This window comes from Scyliorhinus canicula, chromosome 20, assembly GCF_902713615.1.
Source record: "Scyliorhinus canicula chromosome 20, sScyCan1.1, whole genome shotgun sequence".
NCBI lineage: Eukaryota > Metazoa > Chordata > Chondrichthyes > Carcharhiniformes > Scyliorhinidae > Scyliorhinus > Scyliorhinus canicula.
The window spans coordinates 43,266,198-43,287,604 of NC_052165.1; the positions used below are offsets into that span (position 1 = coordinate 43,266,198).

Below are 21,407 nucleotides of genomic sequence, written 5' to 3' on the forward strand. Positions count from 1 at the left end.
CAAGGAGGGCAGATATATCATGGTGAAGGGTAGGCTGCAGGGAGAGAAGGTGGTGCTGGTGAACGTATATGCCCCGAATTGGGATGATGCCGGCTTCATGAGGCACTTGTTGGGCCGCATTCCGGACCTGGAGGCAGGGAGCCTGATCATGGGGGGAGACTTTAACACAGTGCTGGATCCCCCACTGGACCGGTCCAGTTCAAGGACGGGTAGGAGACCGGCGGCGGCCAGAGTGCTGAGGGGGTTTATGGACCAGATGGGAATGGTGGATCCCTGGAGGTTTGGGAGGCCGAGAGCGCGGGAGTATTCCTTTTTCTCCCATGTCCATAGGGTCTATTCCCGAATAGATTTTTTCATCCTGAGCAGGGGATTGATCCCGAAGGTGCAGGATGCCGAGTATTCGGCCATAGCGATCTCAGACCATGCTCCGCACTGGGTTGATCTGGAGATGGGGGAGGCGCGGGACCAGCGCCCGCTCTGGCACCTGGATGTGGGGCTGCTGGCTGATGAGGAGGTGTGTAGGAGGGTCCGGGGAAGTATTGAGGGGTATCTTATACCAATGATACGGGGGAGGTCCAGGTGGGGATGGTCTGGGAGGCTCTGAAAGCAGTGATCCGGGGGGAGCTGATCTCCATCCGGGCCCATAGGGAAAGGAGGGAGAGGAAGGAGAGGGAGAGACTGGTGGGGGAGCTCCTGGATGTGGACAAGAGATACGCGGAGGTACCGGAGGAGGGGTTGCTGGGGGACAGGCGCAGTTTGCAGGCCAGATTTGACTTGTTGACCACCAGAAAGGCGGAGACACAGTGGAGGAGGTCGCAGGGCATGGTATATGAGTATGGGGAGAAGGCGAGCAGGATGTTGGCGCATCAGCTCCGCAGGCGAGATGCGGCTAGGGAAATTGGTGGAGTGACGGATAGGGGTGGGAATGTAGTGCAGAAGGGGACAGAAGGAAATGGGGTCTTTAGGGACTTCTACGAGGAACTGTACCGGTTCAAGAGGAGCTGGTAGAGGGGCTGGGGGCGCCGATAGAGTTGGAGGAGCTAGTCAGGGGGATTGGACAAATGCAGTCAGGTAAGGCGCCGGGGCCGGACGGGTTCCCGGTGGAATTTTATAAAAAGTATGCGGATCTGGTGGGCCCCCTGTTGGTGCGAGCTTTCAATGAGGCATGGGAGGGGGGGGCTTTGCCCCCGACGATGTCGCGGGCACTGATCTCTCTGATCCTAAAGCGGGATAAGGACCCCTTGCAGTGTGGATCATACAGGCCTATCTTGCTCCTCAATGTTGACGCTAAGTTGCTGGCGAAGATCCTGGCCACCAGGATAGAGGACTGTGTGCCAGGGGTGATACACGAGGATCAGACAGGATTTGTCAAGGGACGGCAGCTCAACACGAATGTGCGGAGACTGCTAAATGTTATTATGATGCCGGCAGTGGAGGGGGAGGCGGAGATAGGTGTGGCGCTGGATGCGGAGAAAGCTTTTGATAGAGTTGAGTGGGGGTACCTGTGGGAGGTGCTGGAGCGGTTCGGATTCGGGGAGGGATTCATCAAATGCGTGAGGCTGCTCTACGCGGCTCCGATGGCGAGTGTAGTTACAAATGGAAGGAGATAGGAGTACTTTAGGCTCTACCGTGGGACCAGGCAGGGATGCCCCATGTCCCCCTTGCTCTTTGCACTGGCGATTGAACCTTTGGCTATGGCGTTGAGGGAGTCGGGGAGATGGAGGGGTCTGGTGCGGGGTGGGGAGGAACATCGTGTATCGCTGTATGCGGACGACCTGCTGTTGTATGTGGCGGATCAAGAAGGGGGAATGCCGGGGGTGATGGAGCTGTTAGCGGAATTTGGGGGCTTCTCGGGCTATAAGTTAAATTTAGGCAAGAGTGAGGTATTTGTAGTACACCCGGGTGATCAGGAGGAGGGAATTGGGAGACTCCCATTTAAGAGGGCAGTGAAGAGTTTCAGATACCTGGGGGTGCAGGTGGCCAGGAGTTGGGGGACTGTCCATAAGCTTAATTTTACCAGGCTGGTGGAGCAGATGGAAGAGGAATTTAAAAGGTGGGACATGGTGCCGCTATCGTTGGCGGGTAGAGTGCAGTCCGTCAAAATGACGGTTCTCCCGAGGTTCTTGTTCCTTTTTCAGTGTTTGCCCATCTTTATCCCTAGGGCCTTTTTTAGAAGGGTTACGAGCAGCATCATGAGCTTTGTTTGGGCGCATGGGACACCGAGGGTGAAGAGGGTCTTCTTGGAGCGGGGTAGAGATGGGGGGGGGCTGGCGTTACCCAATCTCTCGGGGTATTATTGGGCGCAAGTGGGTAATGGAGGGGGCAGCATGGAAACGGATGGAGAGGGCGTCCTGTGGAGATACAAGCCTGGGGGCCCTGGTAACGGCGCCGTGGCCGCTCCCTCCTACGAGGTATACCACGAGTCCGGTGGTGGCGGCTACCCTCAAGATTTGGGGGCAGTGGAGGCGACATAGGGGAGAAGTGGGGGGCTCGATGGAGGCTCAGTTAAGGGAGAACCATAGGTTCGTCCCCGGGAACATTGATGGGGGATTTCAGGGTTGGCACAGAGCGGGCATCAGACAGCTGAGGGACCTGTTTATTGATGGGAGGTTTGCGAGCCTGGGGGAGTTGGAGGAGAAATTTGGGCTCCCCCCGGGGGACATGTTCAGGTATCTGCAGGTAAAGGCATTTGCTAGGCGGCAGGTGGAGGGATTCCCTTCGCTTCCCGCGAGGGGGGTGAGCGACAGGGTGCTTTCGGGGGTCTGGATCGGAGAGGGGAAGATATCTGATATCTACAAGGTTATGCAGGAGGCGGAGGAGGAGTCAGTAGAGGAGCTGAAAGCTAAGTGGGAGGGGGAACTGGGGGAACAGATCGAAGACGGGATATGGGCTGATGCCCTGGAGAGGGTTAATTCTTCCTCCTCGTGTGCGCGGCTTAGCCTCATCCAATTCAAGGTGCTGCACCGGGCCCACATGACTGGGACAAGGATGAGTAGGTTCTTTGGGGGTGAAGACAGGTGTGTCAGGTGCTCGGGGAGTCCAGCGAACCATGCCCATATGTTCTGGGCATGCCCGGCGCTGGAGGAGTTCTGGAAGGGGGTGGCGAGGACAGTCGAGGGTGGTGGGATCCAGGGTCAAGCCAGGATGGGGACTCGCGATGTTTGGGGTTGGGGTGGAGCCGGGAGTGCAGGAGGCGAAAGAGGCCGGTGTGCTGGCCTTTGCGTCCCTAGTAGCCCGGCGAAGGATCTTGCTACAATGGAAAGATGCGAGGCCCCCAAGCGTGGAGACCTGGATCAATGACATGGCGGATTTCATTAAGCTAGAGAAGGTCAAATTCGCCCTGAGAGGGTCGGTACAAGGGTTCTTTAGGCGGTGGCAACCTTTTCTCGACTTTCTGGCTCAACGATAGGGTACGGGGACAGTAGCAGCAGCAACCCGGGGAGGGGGGGGGGGGGGGGGGGGGGGGGGGGGGGGGGGGGGAGTGGGGGGGGGGGAGGGGGAGGGAAAAAGGTGGGAGGGGGAGGGGAGGGAAAAGGGGGGGAGGGGGGGCGGGGCGGACGATGACTATGTTTGTTTATTTAATTTAAATTTATTTTGAAGTTCTTTTGTTGTTCATTGGGGTGGGGGATGGGATACATGCGTCGATACGGTCTGGGGGTGGTACGGTTATTATGGGTTATTTTGTTGCATTTCATTGTTTGTCGTTATGTTTTATATTTTCTGTAAAAAATTCCAATAAAAATTATATTTTTTTTAAAAAAGGAGGTAGTCAAGGAGGTGTTATCTACTGAGTCAGTATGGATGGAAGTCAGAAACGAGAAAGGGGCAGTCACTTTATTGGGGGGTTTCTATCGAACCCCAATAGCAGCAGAGAAATGGAGGAACAGATTGGGCGGCAGATCTTGGAAAGGTGCAGAAGGAACAGAGTTGTTGTCATGGGTGACTTTAACTTCCCCAGGTGTTGGATGTCTCGGTGGGAGAGTTTTTCGGTGACAGTGACCACAACTCCTTGACCTTTACCATAGTATGAACAGGGATAGGAACAGACCGTATGGGAAGGTATTTAATTGGGGGAGGGGGAATTATACTGCTATTAGACAGGAGTTGGGAAGTATATATTGGGAGCAGATGTTCTCGGGGAAATGCACAATAGTAATGTGGGGGTTGTTTAAGGGGCACTTGCTGCGAGTGCTGGATAGTTTTGTCCTACTGAGACAGGGAAGGAATGGTAAGGTGAAGGAGCCTTGGATGACAAGAGAAATGGAGCTTCTAGTCAAGAGGAAGAAGGAAGCTTGCATACGGTTGAGGAAGCAAGGATCTGACTCGGCTCTAGAGGGTTACAAGGTTGCCAGGAAATAACTCAAAAATGGACTTGGGAGAGCTAGAAGGGGGCATGAAAAAGCCCTGGCGGGAAGATTATGGAAAACCCCAAGGGGTTCTACACTTATGTGAGAAATAAGAGGATGATCAGTGTGAGAGTAGGGCCGTTCAGGGATAGTGGAGGGAACTTGTGCCTAGAGTCTGAGGACTTGGGGAGGCCCTAAATGAATATTTTGCTTCAGTTTTCACGAGAGAGGACATTGTTGCTCATGAGAACAGCGTGAATCAGGTTAATAGGCTCGAACAGGTTGATATTAAGAAGGACGATGTGCTGGAAATTTTGAAAAACATCAGGATAGATAAGTCCCCTGGGCAAAGCGGGATATACCCAAGGTTACTATGGGAAGCAAGGAAGGAGATTGCTGAGCCGTTGGCGATGATCTTTGCATCCTCACTCTCCACTGAAGTAGTACCGGATGATTGGAGGGAGGCGAATGTTATTCCCCTGTTAAAAAAGGGAATAGGGAAATCCCTGGGAATTGCAGACCAGTCAGTCTTGCGTCTGTGGGGAGCAAAATACTGGAAAGGATTCTGAGAGATAGGATTTATGATTATTTAGATAAACATAGTTTGATTAAAGATAGCATGGCTTTGTGAGAGCAGATCATGCCTCACAAGGCTCATTGAATTCTTTGAGGGTGTGACGAGATGCATTGATGAAGGTCGGGCAGTGTATGTGGTGTATCTGGATTTCAGTAAGGCATTTGATGAGGTTCCCCATGGTAGGCTCATTCAGAAACGTTAGGGGGCGTGGGATACAGGGAAATTTTGCTGTCTGGATGCAGAATTGGCTGGCCGAAAGAAGCCGGCGAGTGGTAGTGGATGGAAAGTATTCCATCTGGAGGTCGGTGACCAGTGGTGTCCTGCAGGGATCTGTTCTGGGACCTCTGCTCTTTGTGGTTTTTATAAATGACTTGGGTGAGGAAGTGGAAGGGTGGGTTATTTATAAGTGGAAGTTTGCCGATGACACACAGGTTGGTGGAGCTATAGACAGGGTCGTGGGCTGTTGCAGGTTACAACAGGACATTGACAGGATGCAGAGCTGGGCTGAGAAGTGATAGCTGTTCAACCTAGATAAATGTGAAGTGATTCATTTTGAATGAAAATGAAATGAAAATCGCTTATTGTCACAAGTAGGCTTCAAATGAAGTTACTGTGAAAAGCCCCTAGTCGCCACATTCCGGCGCCTGTTCGGGGAGGCTGTTACGGGAATTGAACCATGCTGCTGGCCTGCCTTGGTCTGCTTACAAAGCCAGCGAATTAGCCCTGTGCTAGGTTGAATTTGAATTCTGAATACAGGGTAAAAGGCAGGATTCTTGGAAGTGTGGAGGAACAGAGGGATCTTGGGGTTCACGTACATAGATCCCTCAAAGTTGCCACCCAGGTTGATAGGGCTGCTAAGAAGGTGTATGGTGTGTTGGCTTTCATTGAATCATCAGCTGGTAGCGTTATGAGTAATTGGGCGAGGAAGAATCCCAGCCTCCTATAGGATTTCTGCCCCTCCAGGTTGCTTTGTGGGCCAGAGTGAATGCCCTGAACCACTGTTTTTGGGTTGTCCAGATTCCAGGTTACTACCTGTGCTCGATGTCACCTCTTGATTGAGTGGAGCCACCTCTTGATTTGAGTGGAGCCAATGTGGATGCCTCCAGGGCCGGTGCTAGGAATTGCTGGCCCAATTAGAAAAATGATGGCGGGGCCCCTACTCTACAAAAGTAAAAATTTATGTATGTTTATATTTCGTGTAGTATGCTCGTCTTTAACCAAAAAAAAACATTAAATGCTTGATATACTAAAATTTTGAAACTTACTTACCCGGGCGGAAGGATTTGGCGGCGCAGGGCTGAAGGATTTGTCGACGGTAATGCGGTGTGTTCCCCAAAAGTAAAAACTACTCTATAGTTCCTCTTAGAATACAGAAAAGGCTTCAAACGGTAACTCTGTCGCCGCTGGCGCGGGGCCCCCTTAAGGTGCGGAGCCCAATTTGATGAAATTGGTCAAATAGGCTTAAAACTGGCCCTGGATGCCTCAAAGATGTGGCACGATGTTCAGGGACAGTTCTACAAAAACGCCCTGCAAACTGTGCGGAAATCCCTTGGGCTGTGATCCGAGAGTTGTACAATTGTACAGAATCACCTGCAGTGTTTAATGGTGCTTTGCAGTTTGTCTCCTGTTTTTCATATCCAAGGATAAAGTTAAGATTTTCCCGGCTGGGATTAGGACAGCCCACTTTTCGGCTTCCTGGCAAAATTTAACCGGAGCGTAGTGTGGCTTTCATGGCTGTACTCATTTTCTATTTCGGGCACAAATAGAGGTTGAACTTGTTTGGACGAAATTGCCGAAGGGATTAAAAAAAATCTACCCCATGAATTAGTAGTACCCTCTCACTTCAGAGATTTGTGGGTTTGAGCCACATGCCTAGTCTCAAAAGCAGGAAATTCATGTTGAAGCTCCCTGTGCAGCAGAGAGAGAGTGCTGCACTGTCCGAGATTCCATTATTCAGATGAAAAATACAATTGCGACCTCAACAGCCCTTTCATGTGAAATGTTAAGGAATTCATGGTACCATTTCAGAATCATTAGCACAGGTGACCTGATCAAAATTTACCCCTCAACTAAAATCACAAAGCTGATTGTCTGGTGGTTTATTTTATTCATTTATTTTATTTATTTCAAACACTCAGTGGTGGGATGTTCTCTGCCAATGTTAATCCTTGCGTCCTTTGTAACCAAATGGATTTTAAACAGTTTAATTCGTTTAGAGGGAAGTGTGCACATTACTCTCTATTTACCTGTGGTTTGACTTGTTTTGATGAGCAGGAAGTAGAGATATAATGGTGGGATGAGACACAAGGGAGGAGTCCAGGCTGTGGTTTTAGCTGATGTTAACGACAGTTTGAGGTTTGGAGCATGTCACCAAGATTGGTTGTAAGCTCTGGGGTGGAGTACAGAGTCGGGTATGAAGTGAACTTCTTGAATCCAATCTAAGGCTTGTTGAGGCTAAAAGCCTTTCTACCAACTACAAAGCTTAAATTGGGAGTGTGAATATTCTCCAGTTGCCTGGATGAGTGTGGCTCCAACAACACTCCAGGAGGTTAACACCATCTAGGACAAAGCAGAGCATGTGATCGGTAGTCCATCTACCACCTTCAGCGTTCACTCCCTCCACCACCGACTGTACCAACTACAAAATGCACTGCAACAACTCACCAAGGCTTCTTCAACAGCACCTTCCAAACCTGCGATCTTTACCACCTGGAAGGACGAGAGCAGCAGACACATGCAAACCACCACCTGCCAGTTCTCCTCCAAGTAACACACCATCCTAACTTGGAAATATAGTGCCATTCCACTGATTTAAAATCCTGGAACTCCCTCCCTGATGGCACTTGGGTGTGCCTACGCCTCATAGACTGCAGAGTTTCAAGAAGGCAGCTCACCCCCCACCTTCTCGAGGGGCAATGAATGATGGCCTAGCCAGCAACACCCACATCCTGTCAAACAAGTGTTAAAGAAACACCATGAATACCAAACCATCCAGCTCCTCCCCATGCCTTGGGCCCTTTGAGCACATGGAGTGTCCTTGCACAGCACGCAATGCAGAAATTGAGAAGACGTTTTAAAAGAGGAAATGTTTGCAAATGCTCATTTGGCTGCAAGAAACAATACCCTGCTGGAAATCTGAAATGAAATATTAGAAAATGCTGGTTCAGCAGCATCTGTGGAGAGAGAAACCCCAGTTAACGTTTCAGGTTGATAATCTTTCATAAATCTGGAAAATGTTGGAGCTACGATACAGAACAAATAGGGAAGTTTGTGATAAGGTGGATGACAGGAGAGATTAAGTGCTTAAAAAGGACGACAACTGTAAAGTTGCTGGGCGTTATGGAAATGATGACAAAGGACTAACAGGTTGAACCATCTACTGAGCGCTCTTAGCAGCTCCTCCATGCTGAGTGTCTGCCCGTGCTGGGGTAGAGATCATGCTCCCGATATGTCAGTTCCTGTGCACACACAAACCCAATGTACACATTAATAAAAAAAACTTTATTCCAGACACAATCAACAAATGATACAGCCCAGTTAGTTTGCCATTTTCTTTTCTTCCTCCCTCAGCTGAACCCCCCCCCCCCCCCCCCCCCCCCCCTCCTCCACCCACTGGTGACAAACAGATCCTCGAATAGAGGCAGAAAAAACCTCCACCTTACATAAAATCCTTTTTCTGACACTCCAGAGTGAACTTAATCTTCTCCAATTGTAAGAATTCCGCAACACCGCCTTCCCCTCCAGTAACTCCGAAACACAAAAACCACCACCAATGGGCGCGGCGGCATTCCTCACTCCCACAATCTTCAACAGTTTCTCATAAATCGATGCCCAGAATTTCCCCCACTTCGTGCAAGACCACAATATGAGCATGATTCACAGGCCCCCTTGCGCACCTCTCACATTGATCCTCAACCTTGGGGAGGAACCCCACCTCGTGGAGGAACCCAGTTATGTGAGCTCGACTTAAACTGTATCCGACTCATCCTGGCACAGGGTGATGTTGAATTCACCCGGTCCCATTATTTTCTCCAGACACTCCAGTGGATTCAAAACATAGCAACAGATCATCTGTGTACAATGACACCCTGTGCTCCCTACCTCTCCTTTCCATGCTCTTCCACTCTCTTGAGGCCCTGAACGCAATAGCCAAAGACTTGAAAGCTAGCGGGGACAGCGGGCATCCCCGTCTCGTGCCTCTGTTTAGCCTAAAATATCCTAAACTCTCTGTGTTCGTCCTCATTCTTGTCGTGGAGGCGGCGGACAGCAAACGCACCCACGAAATGAACGTTGGCCCAAACCGAACCCGCCCAGGATCTCAAACGGATACTTCCATTCCACCCAGTCAAAAGCCTTTATCCGAGCGCATTGATATAATTTACACCGTTTATCCCAAGACAGAGTCATTACCACACTCAGCAGTCTCTTGATATTGCTCAACAACTGCTGCCTCTTAACAGAACCTGTCTGGTCCTCAAAAAACAACACCGCTACACACCCTTCCAACTGCCAGCAGTTTCACGTCAGTATTTAACAGGGAGATGGGCCTATAAGACAAACATTCCACTGGGTGCTTATCCTTCTTCAGGATCAAAGAGATTGCTGGCTGCTCCAGCGTGGCCGGCATCTCTCTCTCTTTTTCCCCCCCACCCCTGGTGCCTTCCCCGAATGCATCAACTCGTACATTCCATTATCTCCTGCAATCCCAATGGTTTCTCCAATGCATGTCCCTTCCCTCTCTCCATCTCCGGGAATACCAACCCGTCTAAGAAATGCCCCATCACTGCATCCCCTATTGGGGCTCAGACCTATACAGCCCCCGGTAGAAGGCCCCAAATGCCTCAATACCCCACCCACTGAAACTGACTCATGTCGTCATTAGACCAAACTCCCCCTGGAGTTTCTTCCGTCCTGCTATTGACTCCCTAGTCAGGGCCACTGAGTACTGTTGATCCACTTCTTCAATGGTATCTACCAACCTCTGTCTCTCCGTCCTCTCAACATTGTCTCTGTGGGCCTTGTAGGATATACCCTCCCCCCACCCAGACCACTGCCTTCAACGGCTCCCAAAACGTGGAGGGTGAGACATCTGGTTAAACTCCACATAGTCCTTTATTGCCGAGGTCACCTTCTCCCAGAACGTCTTGTCCGCCAGGAGCGCTGCACTAACTTCCCTCCTGGGTCCCACACCTGCATCTCACTGGCCACAACAAATGCCACCCTTTTACTAAACAGAATCACAACCCCCCTCGACTGGAGTCAAACCCTGAATGGAACGTCTGCCCACCCAACCTTTTCTTAACCTCATCTGATCCCTTAGACCTGCAGGTGTGTCTCCGGAAGGAAGACCACGTTTGCCGTTAAACTTTTCAAATCTGCAAACGCCCGAGACCGTTTGACCAAACCATTCAGCCCCCGGACGTTCCATGTCACTATCCGCACTGGGATTTCTGAATGTCCTCCCCTCTCTATTAAAGTCCACCATCCCAAACTGACCTGAACCTCTCCCTACTTCCAAGCTCCATTCTTGTCCGGGCATACTCAAAATGGCCATCCCCTCTATACGCTCCTCCATCCATCCACAAAGTCGCCTACATCACTAGCCCACTCCCCTCCCTTCTCTCCCCTTAGCACTCCCCCACACTTCTTCCGCTTACTATCATCTCTGCTAGCATGGGAACTCTCACTTGGAGATCTACACACAGAACCACACCCATAACACCCAAACCACCCCCCCCCCCCCCAACTCTGCTTTCTCTTCATTCTTCAGAGAACCTCCCCCACCCCTGCCCCAGCAGGAGAAAGAGACCATAAACTCGAAACCATCCCCTCAACGACCAATGCAAAAGCAAGACCGACATGTGCAAAAACAGCATAACACTTACAATACTTGTATATACATATCAAGACAAAAAAGTTGCTACCATTAGCCCTCCCCAACGCATGCTCCTTGACAAAGTCATTCGCCTCCACTGGCATCATAAAATAGTGGCCTGGAATCTCCGGACATGGGGCTATGTCCTCACGCCTGCCGGAAAACGGGCGCGATCACTCCAGACTTTTTTTTCAAACAGTCCGGAGTGATTCTCTGACTTCAAGGTGGATAGCAGGGTCCCGGCATGCGCCGTGCATCTCCTGCTGCCGATACGGTGCCCTGCACTTCCGGTCGTGGGTCCGCGCATGTGCGGCAGCCGTTTTTGCCCCCCCCCCCCCCCCCCCCCCCCTCCCACCCACCCACAACCCGGTGCATCATGGCAGAGCCACACAGTGGGCTGGCGCGGAAGAAGATAGGCTGCCCCGGATGGCGCACGCCCGCCAATCAGTAGCCCCTGATCGTGGGCCTGGCCGTTGTGGATGCACCACCTGGAGTCTGAGCCCCCCTTCCACCCCCCCACAAGAATGGCCACCGTAGCTGTGAGTCCGAGCTCCCATCGGGTGAAATCATACGGAGACCACGCCGGCAGAACTCGGCCGGTTGAAAGCGGAAAATCAGCGCTGGGGCCACTTTCAACGGCCCCCTACCGGTACCGCTTCGATCGTGCGCGACTGGCGCTGATTCTCCGCTCGCCGGAGAATCTCGTCCCGGCATTGGAGCCGATCGCAGGTCTGAGACCCCATTCTCTGCTCCCCGCGCCAAGCGTGATTTCGGCATGGATGCTCGGAGAATTCTGGCCAATGTTCTTTGCCTTTTAAAGTCACCGAGAGTTTGACCGGGTATACACCAAACTATGCCTTGCTCCGAAAGCGCGCCACTTTGGCCCTGTTGATACCCACCCACCTCATGACCAGGTCGGTCCCAATGTACTGGTAGATCCAGAACTGATTCACCTCCCAGCTACAGTCTTTTGTCGACTTCGCCCACATCAGAACCCTCTCCTTTTCCTGAAACTTGTGCATCCGTATGATCATGGCCCGTGGCGGCTCCCCAGATCTTTGCTTCTGTCGCAGCGACCGGTGGTACCAAACCACCTCTGGGGCCTTGTCAAAGACCCGCTCCTTGTAAATATCGTTGACACATAGTCCGTGGCGCTCATTCCCTCCACCCCCTCCGGCAGCCCTACGATTTTAGATTCTACCGCCTGGACCGATTCTCTTGATCATTCACGTTTGCCTTCAACACCTTGCAGGCCTTGCCCAAGATTGCCAACTCAGCCTCCAATGACACGATCCAGTTGCTGTGATCAGAAACCGTCTTTTCCACTTCACGGATTGTCGCACCTTGCAACGCCAAACACTTCTCCACCCATTCCAAAGTCCTGCGAAGAGGGGCTACTGTTCCCTCAATCACCTTTGACCAGTCCTCTCACATCGCTTGCCGATGATGCCTGAACTACATCTTGATGAGCTCCATCAACTGCTCCACAGGCAGTGGGGAAGGTGATGACGACGTTCTTGACTCTGCCATGCTCTCAGTTGCTGCGCCACGTGGAGCCTCCACCTCTTGAGCCAAGGCGTTACTTGATTTTTGCAGGGTGTTGTAACCTGCCAACATTCCACTTTGGAGAAGACACCAACTCCTTCCACTTATTTTGTATTATGAACAAAGCCCCCATCATGGGCAGCACGGTAGCATAAGTGGATAGCACCGTGGCTTCACAGCGCCAGGGTCCCAGGTTCTATTCTCCGTTAGGTCACTGTTTGCGCAGAGTTTGCACGTTCTTCCCATGTCTGCGTGGGTTTCCTCCGGGTGCTCCGGTTTCCTCCCGCAGTCCAAAGACGTGCAGGTTAGGTGGATTGGCCATGATAAATTGCCCTTAGTGAACAAAAAGGTTAGGAGGGGTTATGGGGATAGGGTGGAAGTGAGGGCTTAAGTGGGTTGGTGCAGATTCGATGGGCTGAATGGCCTCCTGCACTGTATGTTCTATGTTCTCTATGTTCTATGTTCCCTGACTGAAGCTAATTAACTGGCCAGAAAAGGCCAATACCAAAGCGTCCAAGCAGGAGCCATCTTGCGGTGACCAATCAACTCATGGCCCGATGTACATATGACCATTCAGTCTACAACGGCTACATGAGGAGTTGCTTTTTTTCCATGTCCATGCCTTTCTGTAACCATTGCAAGTCTGGCAGCTCGAGATGGGAGATGTTTTATTTGCCTCACTTCGAAAGCTCACGTGCTTGGGCATGCAGCATATTTCTCTTCCTTTTACGAGATGTCATGATTGCCTCTGGCTCTATTCTATCTAATGGTGTGAGGCATAACTCATCTCTCGCGGTCAGAACATTGAGTTTGAGCCCCCCTCCAAAGACCTGAACACATAATCCAAGCTGACTCTTCAATGCAAGACTGAGTGAGTTGCATTGTCAGTTGGTAAACCATCTTTTGGGTGAGACATTAAACTGGGACCCTCCATACCCTGTTCGGTGGATGCTAAAGATCTCACGGCAGTCTCTTTGAAGAATAGCAGGGAGTTGCCCTAATTTTGTGAATTCTTAATCCTCCCTACCTCTCTAACCTCATATTTTCTTTCCTTAAGATAGCCTGAAAAGCTACCTCTTTAACCAAGGTTTTGATTCTCTGCCCCAAAATCATCTTCTGTAGTTCAATATCTGATTTCATTTTGTAAATGATGGGTGCAAGAGTTTAGGATGTTTGACCTTGCTGTGGGGGATGCAGTGACGTGATGGTATTGCCAATGGACTAGTGATCCAGTGACCCAGGTTAATGCACTGGATACCCAGGTTTGAATACCACCACGGAAATTTGAATTCAACAAAAGAAATCCGGAATCTAAATACAAGACCACTGCTGATTGTCATAAAACCCCACCTTGTTCAATAAATACCTTTTTTGGAGAAGGAAATCCTGCCATCATTACCTGGTCTGGCCTACATGTAACTCCAGATTCACAGCAATGTGGTTGAATCTGAACTGCCCCCTGAAAATGGCCTAGCAAATCGCTCAGTTCAAGGGCAGTCTGGGATGGGCAACAACTGCTGGCCCAGTGACACCCTCACCCCATGAAGTAAAACAAAATTCCAACTTGTTACCTTGTTGTTTCCCTCTCCCATTGTTTTGAATGTAATTCTGATGCAATCTTAATTAACATACTCTGTGATTGGGGACTTTTCTTCATATAAGCTCATAGACTATCTTGCATCCTATTCTGTCTCGTTCAGAAAAAAAGCTTAGTCTTTGGATCTCTTGAGTCTTTTCTCTGGTGTTAATCCTGATCTGGTCAGTCCTCTCTCGCTCATTGATTCTGTCATGGTCTGTGGTGTTTGTTGATTAAATTGTCAATAACTTTGGTTCTGCCATTAGGCTCTCTTTCTTTTGGCTCTATGATGTCATGTTTGGGCTGGTTTGAAATGCAATGTGGGATCAATTAACGTCTTCTGGGTGTTTTGAATGGGATTTGTTGCATTGTTTCCACGATTTGAATCTCTACACGTAGCCATGGGGGAATTGGTTCACCAACAGTTCCTGTGACTCCAGAGACCACAACCATGGTAATTGCTAATTGGCATTGGGTAGGGCTTGGAAAAGGTCCTTGTTTATTGGAGCAATGAAGGAGCCATCAGCATGACTTGGAGTCACAAAATGTAGGAATGCAGGCCCATTCACACCTTGCCCCTCCTGGTCTAGCAATGCCTCAATTTTAAAAGTTCACACCTTGCATTCAAATTCTTCCATGGCCTTGCCCCTCCCTATCTCTGTAACCTCCTCTTGTTCTGCCTCTTCCACATCCTTAATTGACAGCGGTGCCCTCAGTTGCTGAGGCCCAAAAGTCTAGAATTCCCTCCGTAAACCAGTCTACCTCTCTTTCCTCTTGTGTAATGCTCCTTAACATATGTCTAATGTCCATTATTTTGCTGAGTGTCAGATTTGTCCGATAGCATTCCTGGAAAGCATGTTTGGATATTTTACTATATCAAATACATTATGTAAATGCAAATTTGAATCCAGTTGCAACACACAAGGAGGCCATTTTGCCCATCTAACACGTGCTGGCTCTTTGACAGAACTAGTCCCGATCCCTGCTCTTTCCCAATATACCCTGCAAATATTTTCCCTTCAAGTATTTTAAAAGTTACTATTTTACCCGCTTGCATTCCCTTTTATTAAGCCACACATTCAAGATCATAATTGTATATATTTTTTAAATGTTTTGAATGACCCCTCTGGTTCTTTTGCCAATCATTTCAAATCTGTGTTGTCTGGCAACTGACTTTTCCTAATACTGGAAACGGTGAACAAGAAGAAACAATTAAAACCGATCATGATTTTTGAACACCTCTTATCAAATCTCCTCTTACCTTTTCTCTGCTGTAAGGAGATCATAGAACATAGAATATACAGTGCAGAAGGAGGGCATTTGGCCCATCGGGTCTGCACCGACCCACTGAAGCCCTCATTTCCACCCTATCCCCGTAACCCAATAACCCCTCCAACCTTTTTGGTCACTAAGGGCAATTTATCATAGCCAATCCACCTAACCTTTGAATCAATCATAGAAGTTACAGTGCAAAAGGAGACCATTCGGCCCATCGAGTCTGCACCTGCTTTTGGAAAGAGCACCCTATCCAAGCCCACACCTCCACCCTATCCCCAAAACCAAGTAACCCCACCCATCACTAAGGGCAATTTAGCATGGCCAATCCACCTAACCTGCACGTCTTTGGACTGTGGGAGGAAACCCGTGCAGACACCAGGAGAACATGCAGACTCCGCACAGACAGTGACCCAATGGGGAATCGAAACTGGGACCCTGGCGCTGTGAAGCCACAGTGCTTTCCACTTGTGCTGCCCAAGCATTTTCCCATCAATCCGAGCTCCACCACTCTCTCTGGATAATTGAAGTTGCCAGTGCCATGCTAATAAATCGTTGGACCCTCGCCAAGGCCATGACAATCTTCCTAAGATGTGTTGCTCCAACTGAGGTCTAGCCAGTGTTTTATAAACATTTAGCATAGCTTTCTCAATATCTCAATATTAAAGCCAAGGATCACGTCATTTTTTAAAAAACAGCCATCTCAATTTGACAGTGAAAGAAAATAAGAAATAGGAACAGGAGTAGACCATTCAGCCCTTCAGGCCTTCATTCTGTGAGATCATGGCTGATCTTGTACTTCACCATTTTCCTGCACTATCTCTGTGATGTTTTTAATATGTAGAAATCTCTCGATCATAGTCTTGATCATACTCAACAACTCAGCTTCCACAGTCCCCTCGGGCAGAGAATTCCAAAGGTTCACAGCCCACTGAAATTCCGCCTCCTCATGAGATTTGTGTGCATATATTGCCTGCACCTTTTGTAAGTATCCCTTCATATTTAGTGTGTGAATCGTTCTGCCATTTCACCAGTCTGTGTCCTCATTGTTTACTACATTTGAGTTTTGTGTCATCTGCAAACATTGAAACGTTACCCCGCACTCCCCAATTCCTGGTTATTGACATAGATGAAATAGAGCAATGGTCCTGATACCCAGCCTGTGAAACACGATGGATCACCTCACTCCAGCCCAAAAAAACAAGTGTTCACTATTGACTGTCTACTTTCTGTCCCTTTGCCAATTTAATATCTGCATTGCCTCTGTTCCTTTAATCTCATGGGCTGCAGTTTTGCTAACAAAGTTTAGTGTTGTGGTGTCACAAGAAGGAGGACTTTAAAGTTTCCCATCAATTTGGTAGAACCAAATTAAACATTGGTCGCTGATATGCATATTAAGGCAGTGTAAATGTAAAAACCTAGTCTTGTGTGGCCATTGGTTCCTGGGGATCTTGTGGGACCACCTTTTATAACACTAAAGTACTATTAAAATAAATATATATTGCATTCATGTTGTGTCTTCTTATGTCGTCCAATGATTGGAATGATGTGCTGTCACATGGGTAAAGAGAGCGACCATTTTACACGAACACTGACAAGATGCATGGCCAGTTATCTAGTTTGATGGTGACGGTTGAGAAAGGAATATTGAAATGACTTCAGGACACATTGCTTTTTCTTTACTGGACACCCACTGGAGCCACCAGAACAGGCAGAGAGTTTGCTGTCTCCTCTGAATGACAACCTCCCCCGCCCTCCACTATTTGTGAAAGGAGGTAGAGAGAAAACTGGGAACTACAGACCGGTTAGCCTGAAATCAGTGGAGGGGAAAATGCTAGAACCTGTAAAGGATGTGATAACTGGGCACAGGAAAATAACAGTCAGATTCGGCAGCGTCAACATGGATTTATTAAAGGGAAATCATGTTTGACAAGCCTGTTGGAATTTTTTGAGGAATTAACCAGCAGAATAAATGAGGGTGAACCAATGCATGTGGTATATTTGGATTTTTAGAAGACTCTCAATAAGGTTCCATACATGAGGATAGTAAGCAACATTAGAGCTCATGAGACAGGAGGTAATATATTGGCATAGATTGAGGATTGTTAATGGATAGAAAAGAAAGAATGGGAATAAATGGGGCATTCTCTGGTTGGCAGGCAGAGACTTGTGGAGTACCACACGGATCAATGCTTGGGCCCCAGATATCACAATCTATATCAATGATTTGGTTGCGGGGACCAAATGTAATATTTCCAAGTTTGCTAATGATGCAAAACTAGGTGACAATGTGAGATGTGAAGAGGATGCAAAGATGCTTTCAGGGGATTTAGCAGGCTAAGTGAGTGGGCAAGAACGTGACTGATCAAATATAATGTGGAAAAATGTGAAGCTATCCACTTTGGTAATAGAAATATAGAGTGAGAGGTTGAGAAGTGTTGATGTCCAAAGGAACCTAGGGCTCCTTGTTCATAAGTTACTGAAAGCTAACATGCAGCGACAGCAAGCAATTAAAAAGGCAAATGGTATGTTAGCCTTGATTGGAGTACAAGAGTAAGGGAGTCTTGCTGCAATTGTATAGAGTTTTGGTGAGACAACACCTGGAGTGTTGTGGATAGTTTTGGTCTCCTTGCCTAAGGAATGATGTACTTGCCAAAGAGGGAGCGCAACAAAGGTTCACCAGACTGGGTCCTGGGATAGTGGAATTGACTTATGAGGAGAGATGGAGGAGACTGGGCCTGTATTCTCTTGAGTTTAGAAGAATGAGAGATTAGCTCTTTGAAGTGTACAAAATTCTCACAGAATTCGACAGGGTTGGGCAGCACGGTGGCACAGTGGTTAGTACTGCTGCCTGATGGCGCCGAGGTCCCAGGTTCGATCCCGACTCTGAGTCATTGTCCGTGTGGAGTTTGCACATCCTCCCTGTATTTGCGTAGGTTTCGCCCCCACAGCCCAAAGATGTGCAAGGTAGGTTGATTGGCCACGCTAAATTGCCCCTTAATTGGAAAAATGAATTGGGTACACTAAATTAATTTTTTTTAAAAGAATTTGACAGTGTTGATGCAGGAAGGATGTTTCTCCTGGCTGGGTGAGGTAGAGCAGGGGGGCATTTAGAACCAATGGTAACAGTCTCCACATAAGTGGTATGTCATTTGGGACTGAGATAAGGAGGAACTTCCTTAGTCAGAGGGTGGCGAATCTTTGGAATTCTTCTCCAGTGATCTGTGGGGACTCAGTCAGTGAGGTATATTGAAGACTATAATTGATAGATTTCCCATTACAAAGATATCAAAGGAGTTGAGAATTATGCGGGAAAATAGTTTTTAAGCAGAGGATTGGCCATGATCTAATTGAATGGCGGAGCAGACTAGGGGGGTTGCATTGCCGACTCTTCCTATTTTTTTTTTTTTGCCTTCTCTGTGTTGGTGAAAAGGTCAAATACCTGCCCAAGTCCTGAAGTAGAACTTGAACCAAGCTTTGTCCTTGTTTCAGGATTGTTAAGATAGTGAGAGCAATTTCACAATAGACAGCCTGCGCACTCACACCCTTGCGAATCCAAGCATAGCTGCTGTCCATGAGTATCGGTGAGAAAACTGTCGAGTGTCAGAACTGATAGAAAAGAAGTTGATTGACCAGGCCAATTACCTCAACATCACTTCAGGGGATCTTTCAGGACTGGTTCCTTGGCCCACTATCACTTGCTGCTTCAGTACTGAGCCTTTTACAAGTAACTCAGGACTGGAGCTGATGGTGACTAGGATTAGCCGCATTCACCACACTTTTATATAAGAACAGGAGAAGGCTATTTAAAACCCTTGAGCGTCAATCCCATGTCAACCCCCCTATACCTCATTCAATGGATGATCCGACCACATCAGAACTCCACTTTCCTGTCTGTTCCCCATGTAGATCAAAAGCCTTTGTAACTCGACCTTGAATATATTCAATGACCCAGTCTCCACTGTTCTGTGAAAGAGAATTCCAAAGACTAGTGACTCTGAGAGACAAAAATCCTCCTCATCTCCATTTTAAGTGGGAGACCCCTTATTCCTAAGCTGCACCCCCTTCCCCCACAAGTAAAAACATTCTCTAAGCATCTACCCTGGTAAAGCCTCGGAATATGTTTCAATAAGAGTATAAGCCCAACCTGCTCAAACTTGTCTTCATAAGACATCCCTTCATCCCAGAAGTCAAACTAATCAACCTCCTGTGAACAGCTTCCAAGTACATTCCTCAAGTAAGGGGGCCGAAACTAGACACAGTACCCCAGATGCAGTCTCACCAATGCACTGTACAGTTGTAAATGACTTCCATATTTTTATACTCCATCCCTCTTGAAATAATGGCCAGTGTTATTTTGCCTTCCTAATTCTCTGTTCTGCCTGCATGCTAATATTTTGTGATTCCTGTACCAGGGCACCCGATGCCTTTATACTGCAGCATTCTACAGTTTCTTGTCATTTAAATAATAGTCTGCTTTTCTATTCTTCCTGCCAAAGTGGAAAAGTTCTCATTTTCTCACATTATACTCCCTCTGCCAAATTTTACCACTCACTTAATCTATCCGTATCCCTTTGCAGTCTCTTTGTATCCTCCTCCCAACTTGCTTTCCCACCTATCTTTGAATTATCGGCAAGCATGTTGGTATAATCAGTAATGAAGGCCCATCTCTTGGATTTTCAGCAAAAAATTAAGGCTGCCCCTCCTAGCGCAGTACTGAAGGATATTGCACTGTCTTTTGGATGAAGTGCTAAGCAGGTCCATGTTGTCTTTATCGTCCCATGTCAGCAGTGGTGCTAATCCAATATGCCCCATCCTGATCCCATAATCTTTGTGCCCCTTTCCATTAATCATCAGATACGTGTATTCTCAAAAGTTTCTCTCTGCTTCATCCACTAATTCTGGTCATGCAGCCTCGTGAACCATCTTCTCTTACCACTACGCTGCCTCTAATTAAGTTATACCATCATTAATGAGACCACCTTTTTTGAAAATTTCTTTTCCAGGCAAGTACAACTAGAAAAAGCCATGGAGCAGGAAGGATTGGCTGCTGAAGATGTAAGTCGCCTCTGATGGAATTATTGGCAAAAGCTTTAGGCATTGTAAACCTATTACTTAGGATTTAACCCAGCGACTCACAGCTGCATCTCGAGAGACTGGTTATTGTTTCACAAATAAGGGCGGCATGTGGCGCAGTGGTTAACACTGGGACTACGCGCTGAGGACCTAAGTTTGAATCCCGGCCCTGGGTCACTGTCCATGTGGAGTTTGCACATTCTCCCCGTGTCTGCGTGAGTTTCGCCCCCACAACCTAAAGATGTGCAGGTTAGGTGGATTGGAAACACTAAATTGCCCCTTAATTGGAAAAATAAAAAAATAATAATTGGCTACTCTATATTTTTTTAAAGTTGTTTCCCGAATGAATATTTTCATTAGTACTGGGAACAAGAAGTTAAACTGGACTCTTCCTAGGACTGAGCAGAAATGATGGGGCCACAGAGGAAGGGGAGAAGAGCAAGGGTAGAATTTAAAATGCCAACTTATGTCCGGAATGCTGATTGAATTGATCAGCAGTATTTTTTTTTTCAGAAGGTAGGAAGTGTAGTTAAACCGGAAGATGCTATCCTGTTGGAGGTGCCGGCTTTCAAATGAGGCACTAAACGGGGCCCTGTCCATTATCTGGTGGATTCTAAAAGATCCCACAGAAGGTCAAGGGCTATCTGGTGCCCTGATCAATAATTCCCCTCCACTCGCCTCATAGAAACTGATTTTCTGGTCAGCTACCACACTGCATGTGTGTTGGAGCTTACTGTTCACTGCCTTTCTGACATTACCTCAGCAAATCAAAAAAATGTACTTAATTGACTTTGGGATGTCCTAAGATTGTGAAAGGTGCTCAGAAATTTTCATTCTTTCTTTACTTTTACAAGTCTGCCGGTATAGCATTCAGTCTTATTTGGTTTAATCCTGGTGAGGTCACGGTGGGAATGTTGCGGAAAATATGTAGATTTTCAATGTCAATTTATTTTTTTCCTCCAAAATGTAGATTGTGTCTAGAAGGATCCCTTTGAGCTGGGGTAATGGGAGGGTGAAGAGTTGGTGGTTATAGGACTACTGGTGGTAGTCATAGTGACAGCAGTTTTGCACTGTGAACATCTCCGAGAATTAAAGCACATTGGTTTGGGCAGATTTCTCACAGAATACTTGTACTAG

General features: G+C 48.0%; 1 protein-coding gene across 1 annotated transcript in view; it reads left to right on the forward strand.

The window, feature by feature from the left end:
- The window catches only part of LOC119955017 (serine/threonine-protein kinase 38-like), an 87,554-nt gene that overhangs the window by 35,404 nt on the left and 30,743 nt on the right, over positions 1–21,407 (forward strand). Inside the window, exon 3 of the mRNA XM_038780822.1 lies at positions 20,201–20,252. Within this exon, the coding sequence (XP_038636750.1) occupies positions 20,201–20,252 (52 nt within the window). The remainder of the gene's footprint in view (positions 1–20,200; positions 20,253–21,407) is intronic.